The sequence below is a fragment of the Chrysemys picta genome, chromosome 18 (genome assembly GCF_011386835.1).
Source record: "Chrysemys picta bellii isolate R12L10 chromosome 18, ASM1138683v2, whole genome shotgun sequence".
In the NCBI taxonomy this organism is placed as follows: Eukaryota; Metazoa; Chordata; order Testudines; family Emydidae; genus Chrysemys; species Chrysemys picta.
The window spans coordinates 8,171,359-8,191,890 of NC_088808.1; the positions used below are offsets into that span (position 1 = coordinate 8,171,359).

The 20,532-nt window shown below is 49.8% G+C and overlaps 1 protein-coding gene across 3 annotated transcripts in view; it reads left to right on the forward strand.

Moving 5' to 3' along the window:
- The window catches only part of COL27A1 (collagen type XXVII alpha 1 chain), a 253,052-nt gene that overhangs the window by 179,907 nt on the left and 52,613 nt on the right, over window positions 1-20,532 (forward strand). For all 3 annotated transcript variants that reach the window (XM_005309140.4, XM_065571907.1, XM_065571906.1), the window contains exons 22-27: window positions 2,917-2,961; window positions 5,551-5,604; window positions 8,484-8,528; window positions 10,593-10,646; window positions 15,565-15,672; window positions 19,004-19,057. In XM_005309140.4, the coding sequence (XP_005309197.4) occupies window positions 2,917-2,961; window positions 5,551-5,604; window positions 8,484-8,528; window positions 10,593-10,646; window positions 15,565-15,672; window positions 19,004-19,057 (360 nt within the window). The remainder of the gene's footprint in view (window positions 1-2,916; window positions 2,962-5,550; window positions 5,605-8,483; window positions 8,529-10,592; window positions 10,647-15,564; window positions 15,673-19,003; window positions 19,058-20,532) is intronic.

Consider the following 20,532-nt stretch of genomic DNA (forward strand, 5'->3'; position numbering starts at 1 on the left):
TAGGCTGATTCCCCCGATTCCCCGGAATCGGGCCCCACGCCTTAGGCTCATCCGGCGGCGGTCTGCTCTGGCGGCATTTCGGCAGTGGGGTGGGGTCCGCTCCGGGGTCTTTGGCGGCATTTTGGCGGCAGGGGGTCCTTCAGTGATGCGGAAGACACGGAACGGACCCCCCGCCGCCGACAGATCCGGACCACCACCAGGTATTCGAATCAGGCCCCACAGGTCCTAAAGCCAGCCGTGTCTGAGTCCTTGCTAAGCAAATGGGCTGCTGGAATTATCCATTGCATCTCGCAAACGAACTTAAAGGCTTCACTCATCCACGCCATGTTTACCACTGCCTGAGGGAATGCACAGGGTGCCCTGCGGTGGGAAGCTGCGTTCTCTATTGGTAGGGCACTTAACTGGGAGCCAGGAGACTCATGTTCTGTTTCCAGCACTGCCGTTTACCTACTGTTGGACCTGGGCAAACCATTCCCCCGCTCTCTGCCTCTGCGTTCCCTTCCACCTTTTGTGTGCCTTGTCTGTTTACACTGTAAGCTGTTCGGGGCAGGGGCTGTCTCTCGCTGTGTGTTGGAACTGGGCTAGCACAACAGGATCCCAGTCTTGTTGGATAGAGTCTCTGGGTTCTGCAATCCTATAACCAAGAGGGCTGTACACTTCATTGCTTACGTAAGGCAGCTGTATACCCTGCTAGGCCCCTCACCCCAGCTCTGGCCAGTTTCCCACACTCGGCCCCACGTCTGGCTGGGAAGGCCTGACGGAGGGGGAAATGGGGGTTGGTTGAGGTGTGTGTGAGGGCAAGGGACCAGCTGGGGTGGAGCTGGCCAAAGTGCACTGGGGGGCCCACTAAACCACACACTAAACCCCTCACTGCCTTACCCTGTATCAAGTTATTCTGCTCATAGGCCTCTGTGAGGTCACAGCCTTACCCCTGTACCCTGAGTGGCCAAACGGTGGTTTTACTGGGAAATCAGGCTTTCCTGGTTCTTCAGTTTTCATAGAATCATAGACTATCAGGGTTGGAAGGGACCTCAGGAGGTCATCTAGTCCAACCCCCTGCTCAAAGCAGCACCAATCCCCAGAGAGACTTTTGCCCCAGATCCCTAAGTGGCCCCCTCAAGGATTGAACTCACAACCCCGGGGTTTAACAGGCCAATGCTCAAACCACTGAGCTATCCCTCCCCCCCTGACTCCACAGGGTTCTGCCCACGGATGCCTAGAACAGTCCTCAAAAAGTTGGAATGGATCGAATGTGGTGGTCAAATGTTATCGCCTGACAGACACAGGCCAGTGAGATTGTGTAGGTGCCTAGCTTTGCTCAGCCAGCATCAGCAACAGGCTACAACTGGCTAACAGTAGAAAACTGGCCACCTTCCATTAAGTATCACTAGTAATCCTTGTGCTTGTATATCACTTTTTGTCTGAGGATCTCAAAGTATTTTAGAGGCGGATAATCCATATTATCCCTGCTTTGCAGATGGGGAAACTGAGGCACTGAGCGGTGAAGTGACTTGACCTAGGTCACACAATGAACCAACAATGGAGCTGGGATTAGAATCCAGGTCTCCTGACTCCTTTCCTCTAAGCAGCACACCGTGCTGCCGACCAAGTGAGCATTGTTCTCCTAAGAATGGGGCTCGTGTCTGGTAGTATTGGACGAGCCAAGCTAGGCCCGACACAATCTCGCTGGCCTGTGTCTGTCAGGCGATAACATTTGAACACCACAGCCGATCCATTCCAACGTTTTGAGGACTGTTCTAAGGATCCGTGGGCAAAACCCTGTTGATTTTGGTGAAAATTGGAAAGCCTGATCTCCGGTAAAACCGCCATTTGGTCACTCAGGGTACAGGGTGAGGCAGTGACCTCACAGAGGCCTGTGACCGGGAAGCAAAGTTACTATGGATACAGGGGTGAGGCAGTAATCGCAGGGTGAGGGCTAGGTGAGGATTAGTGGGCCCTTCACTTGCCTCTGGTCAACCCCCCCTTTCCCCCACAGCTGGAGCCAGAGCCCCCATTCCAACCAGCCCCAACCCCACCACCAGCCAGGTGGGGCCAGAGTGGGGGCAAGGGCATGTCTGGGTGCGCATCTTAGTATACAACCCTCTAGTAAGTTATGCTGCGAGATCCTAAATCTTTTCCTCCCCTCCTGCTGAGGACTCAAGCCTGATTCTCTGTGCTGCAGGTGAGATCAAGGACTGGAAGGGAGGTTACGCTGCAGGAAGAGCAGCGGTTTTTAGAAGAGGCTGTTTTCCTCATTTAGCATAGCCCTGGCAGGGACACCTACAGGTATTGGTAGGCCAGCCCAGAGGAGTTAGTGGAAGGAGAAAAGCGAGCTGAAGATACAGGGGAAGACGAATGTAAGCAAGCTGTATCCCAGGTGGAGGAGTACATATGGAAAAACATTGTCGTTGGTATGAAAATATGCATCCAGATCCACCCTGTTTCCGTAATTGGCTGTAGGAAAGCTTGGGACGAACTTCTCCATCCCCATGGACAATTCACCAGGATTGTTTTCTAGTTCTGACCCTTCCTCACCCATCTGTCACAGAGACTGTCCGTTGCTTGGGAGAGTTTCACTTGCAGGAAATCTAAGTGGAAACTGTGTAAGACTGGGAGTGTAGGAGGAGCCAGGGCTCGTGAGATGAAATCACCAGAGATCCTGCATCACCAATGGGCATAAACCACTGAGTGCAGGGCTTGAGGGTACATGGCATTCGAACAGACTGTGGAGTGAAAGAAATAGCACAATGCGAATGAGCAAATGCTGCCCTTGAGCTGTAGTGACATCTTCTCCCACCCTGATTTGAAGGAGGCTGAAACAGATTTTCTTTGGCTTTGACTTCATTTAAACTGTAAAGAATGGGGTCTCTATTCTTGCCTATATTTACAGCTTATTTTCTTTCTCTTTCTCTCTAGGGTCCACTTGGGATAGAAGGATCCTCTGGGCCTAAAGGAGACCCGGTAAGAGTCTGTTTTCCCCCATATATAGAGTTAAATATGTTCTTCCCCATCTTGCTGCCAATGCAATAATGTCTCATTGTTACTGAGGTTGCCAGTTGTAATGAGCCCATCACTGTAGTACCTGGTACCTATAGCCCTGAAAGGAGCAAAATGCTCTTGCCCTCCCCTGAGCTACTTGCCTGAATTGAACGAGCTCCAAGCGGTGCCCGTTTGGCACCAGGACATAGGTAGAGGCCTGCACAGACAGTAGAGTCCGCCTGTGAGCTCAGCTTGATCTCTGGTGGGAATGAACTCCAAAGCCCAGGGATTTCTGTTGCTGGTACGTCTGTGCTGTACTCACAGGGTGTGATAGAAGCTTGTGGAGACATAGCTAAATTAAACCTAGCTCCGGTAACTCAGGGCCTGGAGCAGTGAAGCTGCAGCAACATGGGCTGGACAAGCCTGCCTGGAACCTTGGGTAACGACTTCCAGGGCTCTCCTGTCCTGCTGCTGTTTCACACCTCTGGGACCTGAGCTGGCCAGACTCGCGCCAGCTCAGGTGTATCTACCCTCTGATTGCAGTATGGAGATTGTGAGGATCCATGGGTCTTGAACCCGGGTCTGCGGGTCCCCAGGCAACCTTTGCATACCAGCAGTATCCGATGGCCTGCTAGTAACTGAGGGGCTGAGTGGCTAAAGGAACTCTAGCCCCACCAGAGGCACAGTCCGTGGGAGTCCTGATTGGACGAGTGCCCGGCACCACTGGTTGGTCCAGCTATGCTATTTAAGCCAGAAGGAGGCATGGGAAGTAATCTGTGCAAGGGGGTGAATTCCTGGCTGGTGGCTACATCGGACCCTGCCTTCTTGCCTGATTTCTGAGTCCTGCTTTCCTACCTTGTCCCTTGTTCCGACTTTCCTGACTGATTCCTGATCCCTGCCCCTGGTTTCTGACCATTGGTTCAACGTCTCCTCCTGCCCCAACCACTAGATCTGACCACCCAAGCCATGGTTGTGACAGGTATACTCTGAGAGGACCTTGCCCTTAGCCTTTGTACCTGGGGGCATATGGCTGAAGAGTTTCTGCTGATGGCAGAAACCATGCCAGGTTGCAGCAGACTGAGGTAAGCAAACCCCAGTCGCTTTAGGTTTTTGAAGCTAAACACTGTAACCTTGACTGGGCCTTGCCTGGGGTTGGTAGCGAGTGCAGAGAGTGGGACGTTGATGTGAAATGCTCCCATACTGCCCCACTTAAAGAGAAGAGGTAGGTGGCTTTCTCTGGGCCTTTGCCGTGTTGACTGGCTAGCAGAAGCACCACTGCAGAGCCAGCTGTAGCCCATGAAAGCTTATGCTCAAATAAATTTGTTAGTCTCTAAGGTGCCACAAGTACTCCTGTTGTTTTTGCGGATACAGACTAACACGGCTGCTACTCTGAAACCCATCCTCTTTTCCTGTCCAAGTGAAAGAAGAAAAGCTCCAGCATGTGGAAAATGCCTTTCTACCATAAGAATGATACTCACAATGCTGCTCTCTGACCCCTAAACTCCCACTAGTCAAAAGGGGGGAAAAGAGGAAATTGTAAAATCTTAGGGAAAAAAGAAGGAAGGGCAAAAAAACCCAAATACTCTACCCCCAAAAAAGGAAGAAGGGCCAGAAACTCCATCAAGTCCGCTAGGAATTTTGCTGTTGCTGTTGATTCTAAGTGGAAGGTATTGCGTTCCTACGGTGATGGGCAGATATATAAAACTCTGAGGTAGGTAGCACAGGCATATATCCTATGGAGTGATTCCATTTTTAGCTATTTCCACTCCATTTGTCTGAGCTGCAGGCTCCAACTCACAGTCAAAAGAGAGAGAGAGAGACCCTTAGAGCTTGATTTTGGTCCTTTTCACACTTAGATCTGGCACAATCCTGAAACCTTGGGGAGGGCGGGGGGGGGGGGGTCTGTTGTTTTTCTCCTCCCACATTTATTGTTGACTTGGTCACTGGCCATTAACTGCCATAAAGGTTAGAGCATGACTACAGGTGTAGAAAAGGATGGAGTCTGATGGATAAGCAGAGACATTGGTGGTAATTGGTAAATGCAGAGTTGCGTGATTAAATGCAGGTCTTGGGTGATCCTCTGATCAGTTAGAAGAGGCTGCCTTATGAAGAGTAGAGTATCCTCCCTTCGCTCCCATTGGAATGAATGTCCCCAATAGTCATTCAGAAAAACAGTGTGTATAACGTTGATAGCCCATTCATGGCCAAAACGCGTCCTTGGCACCTCCTTTCCCATAGCTGCTGTGGCCAAGTGCCCTGTACATGCCGAGTGAAGAGTCTGGCACCTGGGAGTCTTGCCTATGGAGTGGGAAGTGTACAGAATTCATTAAACTTTTGATATCAAATGAAGAAAGCTCCCTTTTGGGAGACTCACGATCCCCATTCCTTCTTCCTTGGAAATGGGATTTGATTTTTTTTTACCCACCCTCCACTGTTTTCCCCTCGTGCTGTTGCTCAGTTTGGATTTCTCTGGTTTATCTGTTGCCTTTTAACAAGTCAGCCTTGATGAGTTAATTAAAACATGGCAGCCTTTTCATGAAGCCGTTTTTATAGGGTTATTTCTGATTGCAGGGAGCAGTCGGTCCTGCTGGACTAAGAGGAGAGCGTGGTCAAGAAGGCCCCATGGTAAGTCTGCGTGGATGTATCTTTCCATGCCCCAGCTCATTATGGGTGAGGCTGGGAGTGGAGAAGTTTTGGGCCTGGTGAATTCTTTATGCCATATTGCTCCAATTCGTAACCTGAACTGGTACATCGCATTGGAGTGAATAATGAGGGAAATCCACTGAGTCTTTCCCTTAGCTCCATCTTTCTTTCTGGAGCCCTGCTGCTACCAATGGTAGGACACCATAGACCGTTTGAGATCCCGCCCACTGCACAAATGAGACAAACCCCAGCTATCTTTCTTTGCCCCTGTGCGTTGGTACGTTGTAGAAGCGTATGCATTTATCTGCACGTGTGGCTGGGCCTCTGCCCCGTTAGGAAATGGGCCAGATATAAGATTGGAGAGTCTGCACTTGGCAGCCCCCACATGATACTGCTGCAACATCATAGGCTACATCTACACTACAGGGGGGGGGTCGATTTAAGATACGCAAATACAGCTACGTGAATAGTGTAGCTGAATTCGACGTATCGCAGCCGACTTACCCCGCTGTAGGGACGGCGGCAAAATCGACCTCTGCGGCTTCCCGTCGATGGCGCTTACTCCCACCTCCACTGGTGGAGTAAGAGCGTTGATTCGGGGATCGATTGTCGCGTCCCGACGGGACGCGATAAATCGATCCCCAAGAGGTCGATTTCTACCTGCCGATTCAGGCGGGTAGTGTAGACCCAGCCATAGTCCCCATGCTGGACGTATTGGGAATGCCTGTGTGTGCACTGGGGAAGCTCCCGCCTACTAGAGTAACACTGTTGCCAAATCTAAGCCCATGTGACCTAGGGAGATTTCTGGGGAAACCCGGAGTCTGAGCCCTGGGGCAGTCCACCCTGAGTGGGAGGGGCTTTAACTCCTCATGGTCTCTTTTCAGCAGGAAAGGCTAAGGACTGGTCATTGTCAATGCCTTCCCTACACTGATGTAGTCTTAAAAGTCGCTCTCCGTGGCTTTCCTGCACACCACCCATCTGCCAGAATAGCTCTTGCTACTGACTTGCCCCCCCCACACTTATAGTCTTTCACCAATTCACACAGCCAGAGCGCTTTATGCTCGCCGCTTAGTAGTACTGTTGGGGTGCCAACGTGGACCATACTGGGGCCGTGTCTCAATGTGGGGGGTTCCCATAAGGCTTTTGCTTCTGATATTGACATCCTAAAGAGCCAGTTGGATTGTAATTTTTCCTCATGGAGGCATGTCAAACCTGGAAGGGTAGTAAGCAAGGAACAGGCTTCTTCTAAGCTGTGGCTCAGTGGCTGCAGAAAATCTGGGCAGCAGAGAGGTATCTGGCAGGACCCAGATTAGAAAGATGGTCTAGTGGATTGGGTGCTGGAGTGGAACTCAGGAGACTCTGGGTTCAATTCCCAGCTCCTCCACAGACTCCCATGGGTGAGTCACTAATATACCCTGTGTCTCCATTGCCTATCTGTAATATGGGAATAATGCTTCCCTTCAGGGCATGGTGAGGATCAAATCCATGAATGAGGGTGAAGCTCTGGTGATGGTAGTCAGTGGCCATATAAGTACCTAGAGAGATGGCATTAGTATGCCCTTTTGGTGTGGCTGGGGTGTCCAGAAGCCACCCCAAATGGCCAGTTACCTAGACAGATATGCCCAGCCCTGACCATAGCATTTCCAGGGAGCAAGCTCAGCAGAGCACATGTACCTGGAACCAGCTCACCTGGGTGTTTAACACCGATTTTATTTTATTTTTTTTAAACCCTCTTTAGGGTTGCTGATAATTTCCCTTAGCCAGAGAGAACAGTGAGGTGGTGTTTAGAGAGCCATTTCTCAAAGCTTGCACTTGGCAGGCATCTGCACTGAAGAACAGTGCAAATGCTTAGCCCAGGTACAAGGATGGCTGCCTGTACTGACAGTAGGGTCCCCATGTTTCTAGCTCGCTCGCTCTCCTTCCTGGGGAGTAACAGTGTAGCTCACCTGTTAAATGAAACTGGGCTTAACTCAACTCTCCTGGTGCAGTCCAGGTGTTCCCTGTTTGGGGGAGAGGCTGTAAGAGGGCTTGTGACAGAGACCCAGTCTGAGCAGACTGGTTCAGTCAGGTAGGGCAGGAGATGAGAGCTGGCAGAGACAGAAGGTGGTTCCCGGGAGAAGGTTGGAGGCAGGGGAGCAGCAAGAGGAGTTTGCTGCTGGTGTCCCTGAGCCAGGGCTGAATGCAGGAGGAGCAGCAGAGGGAGACACCTGCTGGCTCTGAGCATGAGAGCCAGAGCCAAGGGCTGGAGAGGGTGGAAGGAAGGGGTGCTCTGGAAGGGTTTACCTGCTGGTGTCTCCTTGCTGGTGAGTTGGACCCAGAGGAACTATGAGAGCACCACCGGGAGCGAAGGATGCTTCCAACAGAGAGGCTGTGGGCATTCCTGCTGGGATGAGCGGGAGGAAGGGCTGGGCTGCCTGTCCTGGCAGAGGGACAGAGGACTGATAAAGTGTCTGGTATAAGGGTACGGTGAGAACAAAGCCAGGTTTTAAAGACTGTATGCACTGTGGGGGGGAGGGGTGATGTGAACTATGGCTTGGGACTTTTGGTTATGGACATTTGCACCAAGTTTTATTAATTAACTATAATGGCCTAGAAGATAGGGGACTCAAAAGGGAAACTGAGGTGAAGGGTCACTTGCAGGGCTGTCCTGGGCCATAAGGAGGTGCCTCTCCTTTCCACCTTGCCATGGGATCATCAGCAATGACTTTCTGCAAATGAGGCTGGTGTTTCCCATTAGTCCTGAAGTTCAAATACTTCATTTTCTGGCACCTACCTTTCACCCAGGGGGGGTTTGAAGGCCTGTGTGGATTTTTGTGTCCTTTTTAAACATGGCATTGAATGTCTCTTTCTTTCTTTTTCAGGGGTTGATTGGAATGCCAGGTTCAAAAGGACTTCCAGGAGACCAGGCAAGTCACTTGGCCTTAGGGTAACCAGATAGCGAGTGTGAAAAGTCGGAATGGGAGGGGCGAGGGGTAATAGGCGCCTATATAAGAAAAAGCCCTGTATATCAGGACTGTCCCTATAAAATTGGGACATCTGGTCGCCTTACTTGGCCTGCATAATGCAATTAGCCTCCGTGGCTCTGGTCCCGCTATGGCTTTCCTACGTTACTATGGGGGTTTGAGATACTGTGGACTTGCTGAAAGCTTGATCCCCAGTATCAGAGTTCATACTGAAAGCTACATGTGGTCATTTGGGAAGAAAAATAGGAGACCACTTTTGTACTCCCGTGAAATGCTCTGAGTTCGGGGAGCTTTCTGAAGGGACAGAAGGGCCTGTGCCTTCTAAGACCTTGTCTTCACTCGAAAAAAAAGGTGTGTTCTTACCACATGGTAACTAACATGAGGTAAAATCCTAGTGAATCGTAGAACCATAGGGTTAGAAGGGACCGCAGGGGTCATATTGTCTAGCCCCCTGCTGAGATGCAGAATTTGTTGTGTCTAAACCATCCAGACACAAAGCATTTATAATTGTCACACAAGATCGTTAACCTGTGGTAAGAACGCACCTTTTTTCCTTGTGTAGACACATCCCAATTATCGGGGGAGTTGGATTGTTAAAGATCCCTGAAACGTTATCCCCTATCAGGAAGAACAGTGATACTTTTTATTCCCCTTGAATCTGAGCGTCTCCGCGCACTCCATAAATGTTCAGACATTTGGCCTCCCTTCCCCACACTCCTCCTCCCCCATTTAAGATATCACCCCCATTTTACAGGTGGGGAAACTTGGGTACAGTTCAGCTCAGGTCACACGCAGTGAAACTGTAACAGAGCTGGGAGTAAAATCCAGCTCTCCTGCTTCCTCTTCCTGCACTTGATGCTATGTGGACAGATGGCCTTGTGCTTAGTTAGGAAGGGTGTTGGATGCTGGAGCAAGTGAGTCTCTGGATAGAGTTTAACCAGGACATGAATCACCAGGGTGCAAGACAGCATGTTTGCTACTCTTGGACGCAGGAGCACTGCCAGCTTTTTTTGCCGCCCTAGACGGCGGAAGGTCCCACCCCCAAAATGCCGCCCCCAACAGAGGCGGTGGAAGGTCCTGCCCCCGAAATACCGACGACGACCGGGGCGGCCGAAGATGCGGCCGCTGCAGTCGCCGCCCCCAAAATGTTAGCGCCCTAGGCGACTGCTTAGGTTGCCTAATGAGTTGTGCCGGCCCTGCTTGGACGTGGCCTTGGGATCTTTCGGCATACACAAATCGGGTAGGCTGTACAGCACTGAAGGTCCATGCACTGACGTGTTACCTTTTGGAGTTCTGATTTCTGGTCCTTCCCTACAGAAGGTCACAGCTCAAAACAGATTGAATGTCCTAGCTCCTGCAGTACATCACAAAAGGTCTGGCAGCAATCAAGGTAGCTGGCACACACTGCTTGAAACAACAGTAGCAGGACTTGCTGCATGTCAGCGTTGAGCTTTGTGTGTGGAAGATTTCCAACTATCTGCCCATGTCATACCTCTCCCAAGCCAGAGATAATGGGCTGTCATGTTTCATAAGCACCAAAATTCCAAATTAAGCAGTGTGTGTTTGAGTTGGGGGGTAAGGGCAGGGATCCCAATATAAAGCAGAAGGGAAGTTACTTTATTTGTTAATAGCAATGCAGGTGGTCCTTCCTTCTGTCCCACGCAACTAATATTTGCATCAACTCCAAACTACAGGAGGTCTACTGTTGACCTCCTTGCCATACACTCCTCCTCCACCATTTTACAGGGGTGCTAAAGCTACCTGCAGGGGTCTAAAGCTACCGGAGTATCTGGCACGTAGGGTCACATTGCAGCTTTCTGGTCTGGGTAGAAAGGAGACCTCCCTTTCTACCTGTGGAAAGATCCATCAAGAATGAACTTTTGATCAAAACCAGTGAAAGCTTCTTCTCCCAATGCTGAAAGCAGATCGCTGTGCTCCTCAGCCATGGGGAGCAACACAGTTCGGTCTCCTGAGAAGCTGCACTCTTAACGTGTGCTGTTATTACAGGGTGGTGAAGGCACAGATGGAGTGAAAGGGGACATGGGAACCAAAGGAGACAAGGTACAGTAGACCCAGTGGCTGGCATTCAGAGGGTAATTTCTATAGCTTTCCCATTCCTCCCTGCTGCTTAAATGTGGTCGTGTCATCTCAGAGCATGTTTGAGCTGGTTGTATTGTACTAATACACCTCTACCCCGATATAACCTGACCCGATATAACACGAATTCGGATATAACGTGGTAAAGCAGCGCTCCGGGGGGGGGGGGGGCTGCGTGCTCCGGTGGATCAAAGCAAGTTATATAACGCGGTTTCAACTATAACGCGATAAGATATTTTGGCTCCCGAGGACAGCGTTATATTGGGGTAGAGGTGTAATTAGATTGAGTTCTCTGCTGGCACTTGAAGAATAAACAATTAGAATCACTAGGCACCTTTATTCTAGCACCCTTCTCGACAGGGCGGGTCTCTGCTCCTTGTACACAGCAGCCTCACTAGGGGGAGGTTTGTATAAAGAAGATCCTATCATGCCATTGGAGGGATAGCTCAGTGGTTTGTGCATTGGCCTGCTAAACCCAGGGTTGTGAGTTCAATCCTTGAGGGGGCCATTTAGGAAACTGGGGTAAAAATCTGTCGGGGATTGGTCCCGCTTTAAGCAGCGGGTTGGATTAGATGACTTCCTAAGGTCCCTTCCAACCCTATGATTCTATGCCAGGAAAGTTACTCTAGCAGTCACCTGCCAAAATTCTGGACCCCTTTTCTTAACATTCTTATAGGTAGCATTGCCAATGCCAAGTGATCGAAACTCATGAGTCAGGCCCCCCAAAATCATGATCAGTTAAAAATCTTGATTTTTTGTTTGTTTAAAGTTGGGTTCTTTTTATTTGACTTCTGGTTCATGAGCCTTTAGGAATCAGTGTTTTAAGCTTTCTCCATGGGTATGAGTGCTAGATGCTTACTTCCCCTCCTCTCCCCCCCGGTTTTCTTATTAAATGGAAGCTGTGATTCTCATGTAATCACATGACTCCAGAAGCTGGGGATTTAAACCCCAATATTGTGAGGCTTATTATAAAATCATGAGTGTTGGCAACGCTGCATAGAGAGCTAAGTTAGCCGTACCCCCATCTGGGAGCCCAGGCCCACAGCAATGGGGTTAGTGTGGTTCCCTTTGCAATAGAGGGTGGGCCAGATGTGGGAGGGCCACACAGGATGTACGCCCCAGTACAGAGCTAAGCTTTTCTAGGAGCCCCCTACAATGGAGTGGTGGGGCATAAGAAGGACAGGGAGGGGCCAGAATATCTGCCGTTGCCCAGATACTCCTGTCCTTCATCCCCCTCCAACACATAGTGTCCTCAGCACTGCAGCCTGGGTCTGGGAGGATTTCTCCCACCATGGCTCTCCTGTGCCTCTGCCCGGCCTAGTCCCCTCTGGTACTGGATTCAGTTCTCATCGGGGATGCGGTGTTTAATAAGAGGCTTGATAGCAGGTGAAGTTTCCCTGGCAAAGACGTGGCTGCAGGGAAAGGCAAGCTCTGAGCTGGGTGTCATGAGAGAACCATTAATAGTGCCTCTTGTTCTGCCAGTAGAATCGGGTCTTCTGAGATCCTTGCTGCAGCGAGGAGGGGCTCTTGCTCCCAGCTGGATGCAGAACAAAGGCACAGGGTTCTCCAGCCCTTTGTACATCTCCTGTTAGCACGAAGCGATTTGCATTTAGTGACATGGAAACACATCACGTGTCAGAATAAGGATTATGGAAGCTAAAGTACCAATGGCCAAAACCGCCCCTGAGCTGGGCCCAGAGAGAACCAGTCGCTCCCTCAAACAAGAGGCCAAAGGCACAGAAGACGAGACGAGGGGGAAATTGCCCAAATGGCCAAAGATGAACCTGACTCAAATAGAAAAGATTCTGCCCTGACTGAGCCTGGAAGACCAGGTTGAGAGGGGCTCTGGCAGAGCACAGGCAGGGGAATTCCATGGATCCATCTCTGTTTGTATTTACATGGGCCCATCACCACAGTGTCAACAGCTCACAGTCACTAATGGAAGGGGGTTTACTTCTTGTGGGATCTGGCAGCCTCATCCACGTTGTACAGGTGAGGAACTGAGACACAGGGTCAACTGACTTGCCCATGGTCACACAAAACTCTGTGGCTGAGCTGGGATTTGAAGCCAGGTCCCTTGAATCCCAGTCCAGCACCATATCCATTAGAATGCCCTTCCTGCCCCAGAATGGATCTGTGACCTGAAAATGTCCTGCCCGGGACCCCATTCAGATGGGACTGTTGGCGGGAAGGAATGGATCACCTGACTGACCTCAGCTGGCTTGGCAGGACAGAGGTGGGGAGCGGTCCCTCAGATATCTGGGGCCTGGTATATTCCCCCTTAGGCCCTTGAACACAGAGGATTCCCCCACTCCTAATTTCATGTTTGATGCTTTGCCTTCAAAGCAGAGGCCTTGCTGTAAAAGCAATGGCCTATGTATTTGCTCTAGTGTCCTGTAGGTAGGGAGCAGGTGTCATGCGATTCTGTGGGGTCTATCCTGAAAGAGAGCTAACTGGGGAACCTGGAGCACTGCACCCCAGAGCATAGGTGCTGGGACTAGGGGTGCTGGTGCACCCCCTGGATTGAAGTGGTTTCCATTATATAGAGGGTTTACAGTTTGGTTCAATGGCTCTCAGCACCCCACTATTCAAATTGTTCCAGTGCCCCAGAATAGCACTCCTACAGATCAAACAGAGAATACTAAGAACATAAGAACGGCCACACTGGGTCAGACCAAAGTCCATCTAGCCCAGTATCCTGTCTTCCGACAGTGGCCAATGCCAGGTGCCCCAGAGGGAATGAACATAACCAGGTAATCATCAAGTGATCCAACCCCTGTCGCTCATTCTCAGCTTCTGCCAAACAGAGGGTAGGGACACCATCCCTGCCCATCCTGGCTAATAGCCATTGATGGACCTATCCTCCATGAACTTATCTAGTTCTTTTTTGAACCCTGTTATAGTCTTGGCCTTCACAACATCCTCTGGCAAGGAGTTCCACAGACTGACTGACTGCGTTGTGTGAAAAAATACTTCCTTTTGTTTGTTTTAAACCTGCTGCTTATTAATTTCATTTGGTGACCCCTAGTTCTTGTGTTACGAGAAGGAGCAAATAACACTTCCTTATTTACGTTCTCCACACCAGTCATGATTTTATAAACCTCAACCATATCCCCCCTTAGTCGTCTCTTTACCAAGCTGGAAAGTCCCAGTCTTATTAATGTCTCCTCATACGGAAGCTGCTCCATGCCACTAATCATTTTCTTCCCCTTTTCTGAACCTTTTCCAATTCCAATATAATATACTACCGGGGAGAAATCTGGCTTTGGCGCTTCAGTTACCCAGTTCCCACCTGTTAGGCCTTCCAGATGCTAAGCCTGGGAACCTCCTCCCATGTAGCAGGGCAGCTGGAGAGAGCGGCACAGGCAAGGCAGGATAGGGCAGTAGGTTATGGGGAGGTTTGTGGCTGCTCATCTGGTTTAACTAATGGCCTGTCTACACTAGAGCATTGAACTGCTGCAAGGTTAAACTGAGCTGCAAAGGGTTTCTAGCCCCATTCGTTCCTGCGTGTCTGCACGCATTTCCCTGCAACTGACCCTGTTCGCCATATTTCCAGGCCTGGCACAGGTGTATAGGTTGCAGCCTGTGTCAGGGCCTTTTCATGATTTACCCATGAGCTGTGGGCTCTGTGTGTGTGTGTGTGTGCATATCTCAGCCCTTTTTTAAATGAAAATAATCACAAATCATTCTTCCCCTTCTCCCTCAACCCAGTGACTGGCCCAACACTAAGTTTTGAGCCCTCGTCTGGATATGTCTCTCTGCCAGGGATGCTCTAGGCAGTGTCCAGAAAGGGGGGAGACTCCATCAGAGGGAGGGAGATCACCCCATCCCTACTTTCACTTTAGTGGCAGAATTTCAACAAGGATTTCTTAGGAGCTCACGTCACTAGATGAATATTCGGATGGAGCTCCCGATTGCTATGTTCTCCTCACGCCCTGGGCAGATCTTTTTAGTCTGAAAAGGACGTCATTTTTGGTGAGAGAGGCTGGTCCAGTGGCTAGGAGTTGGGCGATCTGGGTGCAGTTCTCTGCTCCTCCACAGTCTTCCTGTGTGACCTTGGGCAAGTCATGTAGTCTCTCTGTACCTCAGTTCCTTCTCTGTACAGGGGGAATAACCGCATGACCCTGCTGCACAGGGGTGTTCCGGGCATAAATACATTGAACAGTGTGAGGTGCTCAGGTAACACAGTAATTGGGGCCATATACATATTATAGATGGTCGAATCCTGCTCAGCCCCAAATCTTGGGGTGCTCTGATGAGGTGGAGAGGCATGTCTTGTTTGGGCTTCAACCCACTGGTTATGGTAAGGAGACAGGCTAGGGCGTGGTGTTTCTGAGGAGGATGTTGTCCAGTGGTGTTGACTCTGAATCAGAGGTGGGAGTGAGCTGCCAAGTTCAGAACTGGGTGTGGATCCAAAGTTCAGAGTTACTTGGATCCGGGGATTTGTTTGAGGTCTATCTAATTTCCCAGGGCCTGGGCTAGAAGGGACTTGCCAGGAATAAAGAACAGCTGGTGGTTGTGGCTGCAGGACAAGCTGGATAACAGGAGCCATGTTCTGGTGACCTTGATCACGGTGTGGTCTGAGGGGGAGACCACATCAGAGAAAGGGCATTTAGGGTTAATTAAGGCTGTTTCCTTTTCCACTTCCATTCTGCCATGAATGCAGCATGATGAGATTGAAGAGACCCAAATATAAAAGAAGACGGACTATCCAGTGGGGGAGCAAGGAAATGGCTGCCTTGTGGGGTTAGGAGCTGAGATAGTCACGCTAGTTGCTTAGTACAAAGACCTCCTCCGTTTTCATCTCGGTTCACGCCGGTGGAAGGGCAGCAGGAGGTGCAGCCAGGCCCTCCATGATGTATTTGTATCTTATTGCTTCCAGGGAGAACGTGGGCCACAGGGGATGAAAGGGCCCCCAGGAGTTCGAGGTCAAATGGGTCTGCAAGGATTTCCTGGACCCAGAGGGCCGGCTGGACGCCAAGGACATGACGTAAGGATTCTTTGCTTCTCCAGACATTGGTTACATACTGTGTTGCAAAGCGGTTGCAGCGCAACATGCAAGAGAAAATATCTTTTAAGTGGTGTCCCGTCCCCTCCCCACCTTGAAACATACTCGGGAGAGCAGGGTACGGTGCCTGGCTGCTTTGTCAGTGGCTAAAGTGCCTACACTTATCATCCATTTACCCTTCCCCACCCTGCAACTCAGCCATGAGTATATTGTGCTTTCCCTTTTAGCATTGATTTTCTGGGAGAAGCTGGATTCTTAGGCCTTTACGTTCTGCGGATGCAATTTATCAGCAGTTCTATGCACTAGTGGTCTAACAACGTGGACAGCGGGTTGATATCAATTGTCCAAACCTGGGCCCTGAGATACGGCACTGAAATAGCATTTGAGGTTCAGTGCATCTTCCTGCAGGGCAATCGGCAATCGTAGTGCAGGTGTGAATTATAGGCACCAAGCAGGTATCTGATTCCACGTTAAAATCAATCTGAAGGTCGTATTTCCCAAGCAGCAGGTGGAGAATTGCTCTAGAGGCAGGTGTGTATTTAGGAACCTCATCCCAGCTCTCACTGAGTTTATGATTCTGCTGAGCCATTGCCCGGTCTTGGTGCAAGCGGGTTGCTGAACACGCTTCCTGCCTCTCGGCGGAAATGACCCAGACTAGAATCGTTGCCGTGCCTTGGATCCAAATGCTTCAGCTTCCCCATTTCCCCCACTCCTTTCTCTTGACTGACTGCCTGTAACTCTTGATCCCATCCCACAGTCTACAGTCTTGCTGGGAATCTGCTGCCTTCCTCCTCGCCTCTCTCCCCCTCTGGATTAAACCCTTGCATTCTGTCCTGCCCAGACTCACTTGTAGCTGACGCTTCCTGAGACAGTTGGTGCAAATATTTCCACGCGCTAGAGTTCAGAACGTTGCATCTCTCCAACTGACCCAACTTTCTCCTCTTGACAAGTTGTCGTCCTGAAAAACACACGATGCACGAGCTCCCTCTAATGGTTAAGCGCCATGTGCTTTAAAAACACATGTACTCTGTTTAATGCCATTTTCATGTTGTCCGACTAATGCAAATGTCACTTTCCATAGTGAATGATAAATCTCATCTGCCCTAAGCTTCCTACCCTAGAAGAAATGCCGAGGAGAGTTTATTAACTGTCTCCCTCACTATCGTTACTATCTAACTGCTGTGAGAGGTTGAACATATATCCTGTTATTTCTCTCTAATCAAGTTACATCTTCCTGGGGAGAAACTTCAAATGAGAAACGAAGGGGTACACATGCACAAATAGAGATGCTACCTTGCTCATAAACCCTGCAAAGAGGTACTTAATCCATTGGCAGGGTGGATTCAGTATCAGATAATGGGCCAGGTAGAAATTAAGGGCCAAATTCTCAGCAGGTGTAAATTGGCACAGGTCCACGGGACTTGACGTCAATGGAGCTGGGCCAGTGTACGCTAGCAGAGATTTGATCCTAATTGCCCTGGAATTGTCCCATAGCTGTCTATGGAGATGATTCTAAATTAGACAATGGAGAGAGCCACTGCCAATGCAGCGTGGTGCAAAACTGTGGCCAAAGGCAGGAGCTCAATGGATTTGCAGTGAAATTGCCCTTAATAATATCCTCGTGGGGTTCTCGCTGGTTGTTTCTCCAGATCAGATCTGCTCGCCACTTTACAAGTATTTTGAGATTGTGCAGTTTGCAGATTGTTCTTTCTAACTGCCAGCGCTTCGAACCGAAGCTGAGATCAGAAAGTGAAGCTTTCTGGCTCTTCCCCCACTGAAAATCAAGATGCTGCAATTGGAAGGTTGTTAACAATGAAGAAAGCAGGGATTGCCAGACCAGCTCAAAGCAGGGCTTGTCTAGTGCAGGCACCTGTCTCCGGTCAGTTACACCTGGCCAGGTGGAATCCTCCTTAGCGTGTGAGACCCGCGAGGGTCAAAGCTCGAGGTGCTGCAAGAAGGAAGCTGATTTAAAAAGCGCTTTCTCATGCAATGCAGATTTCAGTGTCGAGTCTCAGGGCGGGGCGGATGCACAGGAAGCTGAATATTTTAACATAGAATTAGATCCTTGCTGATCTTTATCTTTGCATGTTGAAAAACACAAGAAAGATGAGAGAAGGGGCTTGTTGTTTCCCCTTTGCCTTTCCAGGAGTAAAATTGCATGCTGTCTGAGAATAATGCTATCTCATTCGGGCGCTGGAGTTTGGCCTCCTATGAGTCCTGATTGGGCATTCACTGTTCAGATTGGATGCATTCGGAAAGAAGGATAACTCAGCAGAAATCCTCTCCCCGCTACACAATGCCCTTTCCAGCTTAGTATGCAGCACGCCCCATCTCAAAATAGTATCGGCTTGCAGATAGTAGCTTCATGCATTTTACTGTGACAAGCCCACAGCCATCGTGGCCTTCTGTGTCCCTCGAGGCGGGAGGGGGGCATTAAGAGATCTAGACCAGTGGTTCTCAAACTTGGGACACCGCTTATTCAGGGAAAGCCCCTGGCGGGCTGGGCCGGTTTGTTTACCTGCCGCGTCCGCAGGTTCGGCCAATCGCGGCTCCCACTGGCCGCAGTTCGCCGCTCCAGGCCAATGGTGGCTGTAGGAAGGGCGGCCAACACGTCCCTCAGCCCGCGCCGCTTAATCATCTTAATTCAACTTCTTGGAAACAAACACAGTTCAATAATCCTGGTGATTTTTAGCCCTGCAGCAGTTCCTGCTTCGGTTTGGCCCCGTTCTGTTTTCTTTTCCTACCAAATGAAACACTGAAGGGTTTGTTCTCCATGCCGTGCTTGGGAGGGGACAGTGCTGAACTGCTCGGATGTCGGCTGTTTCTCTCTTTGATGCATGGAGGACATGGCGACTGTCTCTTTTTACAGCATGTCTGTACGGCATCCAGCACCATGAGCCTTGATTGATGTCCTAGGCATTACTGCAACACCAGTAATTAATAACCCCATGCCCCCTCTCTCTCGAGGGATCTCTTCCCTGCTGGATGGCCAGGGATATTTATGGTGAGACATCTCTTCTCCTGCTGGGAGCAGGGGATCTGCAACTGTGGGTAACGCCCTTGTAAAGGGACTTATGCATACAGCTTCTCTCTCTTTGTACGTTATGTAGGTAACTCCCCCTTGAGAGCGGTGTTCGGTGCGTCGGCGTGTACTTAGATCGGCAGCATTTCCAAAGATCAGCTGGAGCCTGATCCAATAATATCGCATTCAAATATTGCCTTGCACACAGCAGACTGTCCCCGACTCATTATAGAAATGATTTTCCAAAGGTTGTCTTGACTGTCCCTTAATTCTGCTTCTTTGCCCTTTTAGGGGGAGGAAGGACAAATAGGCCCACCTGGCCAGAACAACAGTGAAGGGCCAAAGGTCAGTGTCACCATTATTTCTTCTCTCTTTCATTTTGTCGTGGTAAATCCTGTATGTAACGCTCTTCATCCATGGATCTCAGACTGCTTTAGGGTTGGTCTACACCGCAAAAAGCAGCCCCACCGCAGTGACTCTGAGAGCCCAGCTCAGCTGGCCTGCACTGCAGGACTAACAATAACATGGAGACGTTTGGGCTCGAAGACCCTGCCCCCTCGCCGGGTTTCAGAACCCAGGCTCCAGCCCGAGTCCCGATATCGACACTGCTATTGTTGGCCTCTCAGCGTGAGCCTCAGGAACCCAAGTCAGTTGACCCGGACTCTGATTCAGAGCTGCTGGGTTTTTTTGCTATGTAGACGGAGGCTCATTTGCAAATCCAAGCCACTGAATTTAAACAGGGTTTGGCTGCCTAACACCAATAGGCTCTCAAGATCCCAGCCTCTACAAAGACGAAGTGCCACCCCCATTGTACAGCCAGGGAAACTGAGGCACGGAGTCGTGAACTCACAACAGAGCCATACCACCTATTCGTGTGCATGACTGTGGAAGGTGGGGGGCATGATAACTCTCTTCGGAGCAAGGCTGAGTGTTGTCTGTGCTATAGTGTTTTAGTACATAGCTCCATACTGAGGTGTCTTATGCTTAAACGGACGCTACCAGCTTAAAACTCATGTAAAAAACAAATAAATGTCCCATGTTACAAATAACATCATAAATTATGGAACTGTGGTTGTGGAGGGGGGAAATAAAACCTCTGCTACTCTTCCCCAGTTGCTGTATTATAGACGCTTGGCTACTTTAACTTTTTCTGTATTTGCTTTTCACTGTTTGCAATTCACTGAACTGACTGTCATTGTCCAAGCTGAGAGGTTTCATTTGTTTCTTGTCATTTTCCACTTTCCATCCTCCTGCACTGTCATAACGCCTCAGAATTTGGGTTTGCCAGCACTGAAAGCAAATTAATGTTTACTTCTTAAAATAAAGGTGTTTTTATTGGGTTGGGGGGTGGAGGTTGTTTTGTTTTATTTTGTTTTGTTTTGTTTTTCATTCAAGGAAACATTTCTCTTTGGTCTTAGATTTTGTAAGAGCATTTGAATAACCTAAACCTCATATTTGATCTGATGGAGTCCTTTTATAAAATACTATTTTATAAAAGGACTGTTGTTCTGTTTGTAATATAGCTGGCAGTGGGTCCGTCACTGTTTCCCAAAATGTAGAGGGTGTCTGTCCCCTTTTGCAGGAGTGGAAGGCCCAAAAATACATCTCAACTGCTCTCCACAGTTGCAGCGTTCATTTTCTTAAAAGGGATCAGGTGGGATTGTACTTGGGGTGGCAAGCCAAAGCGGCCACCTGTGCTGCCGAGCAGTGCTAGCACGTCTGTCTACCAGGGCTGGGAAGCGTGCTCCTAGCTGTGGAGGAGACCTAGCCAAGGCATGAGGCCAGCTTTAAGGTGGATTTGTTTACGCTGGCTTTTTCCT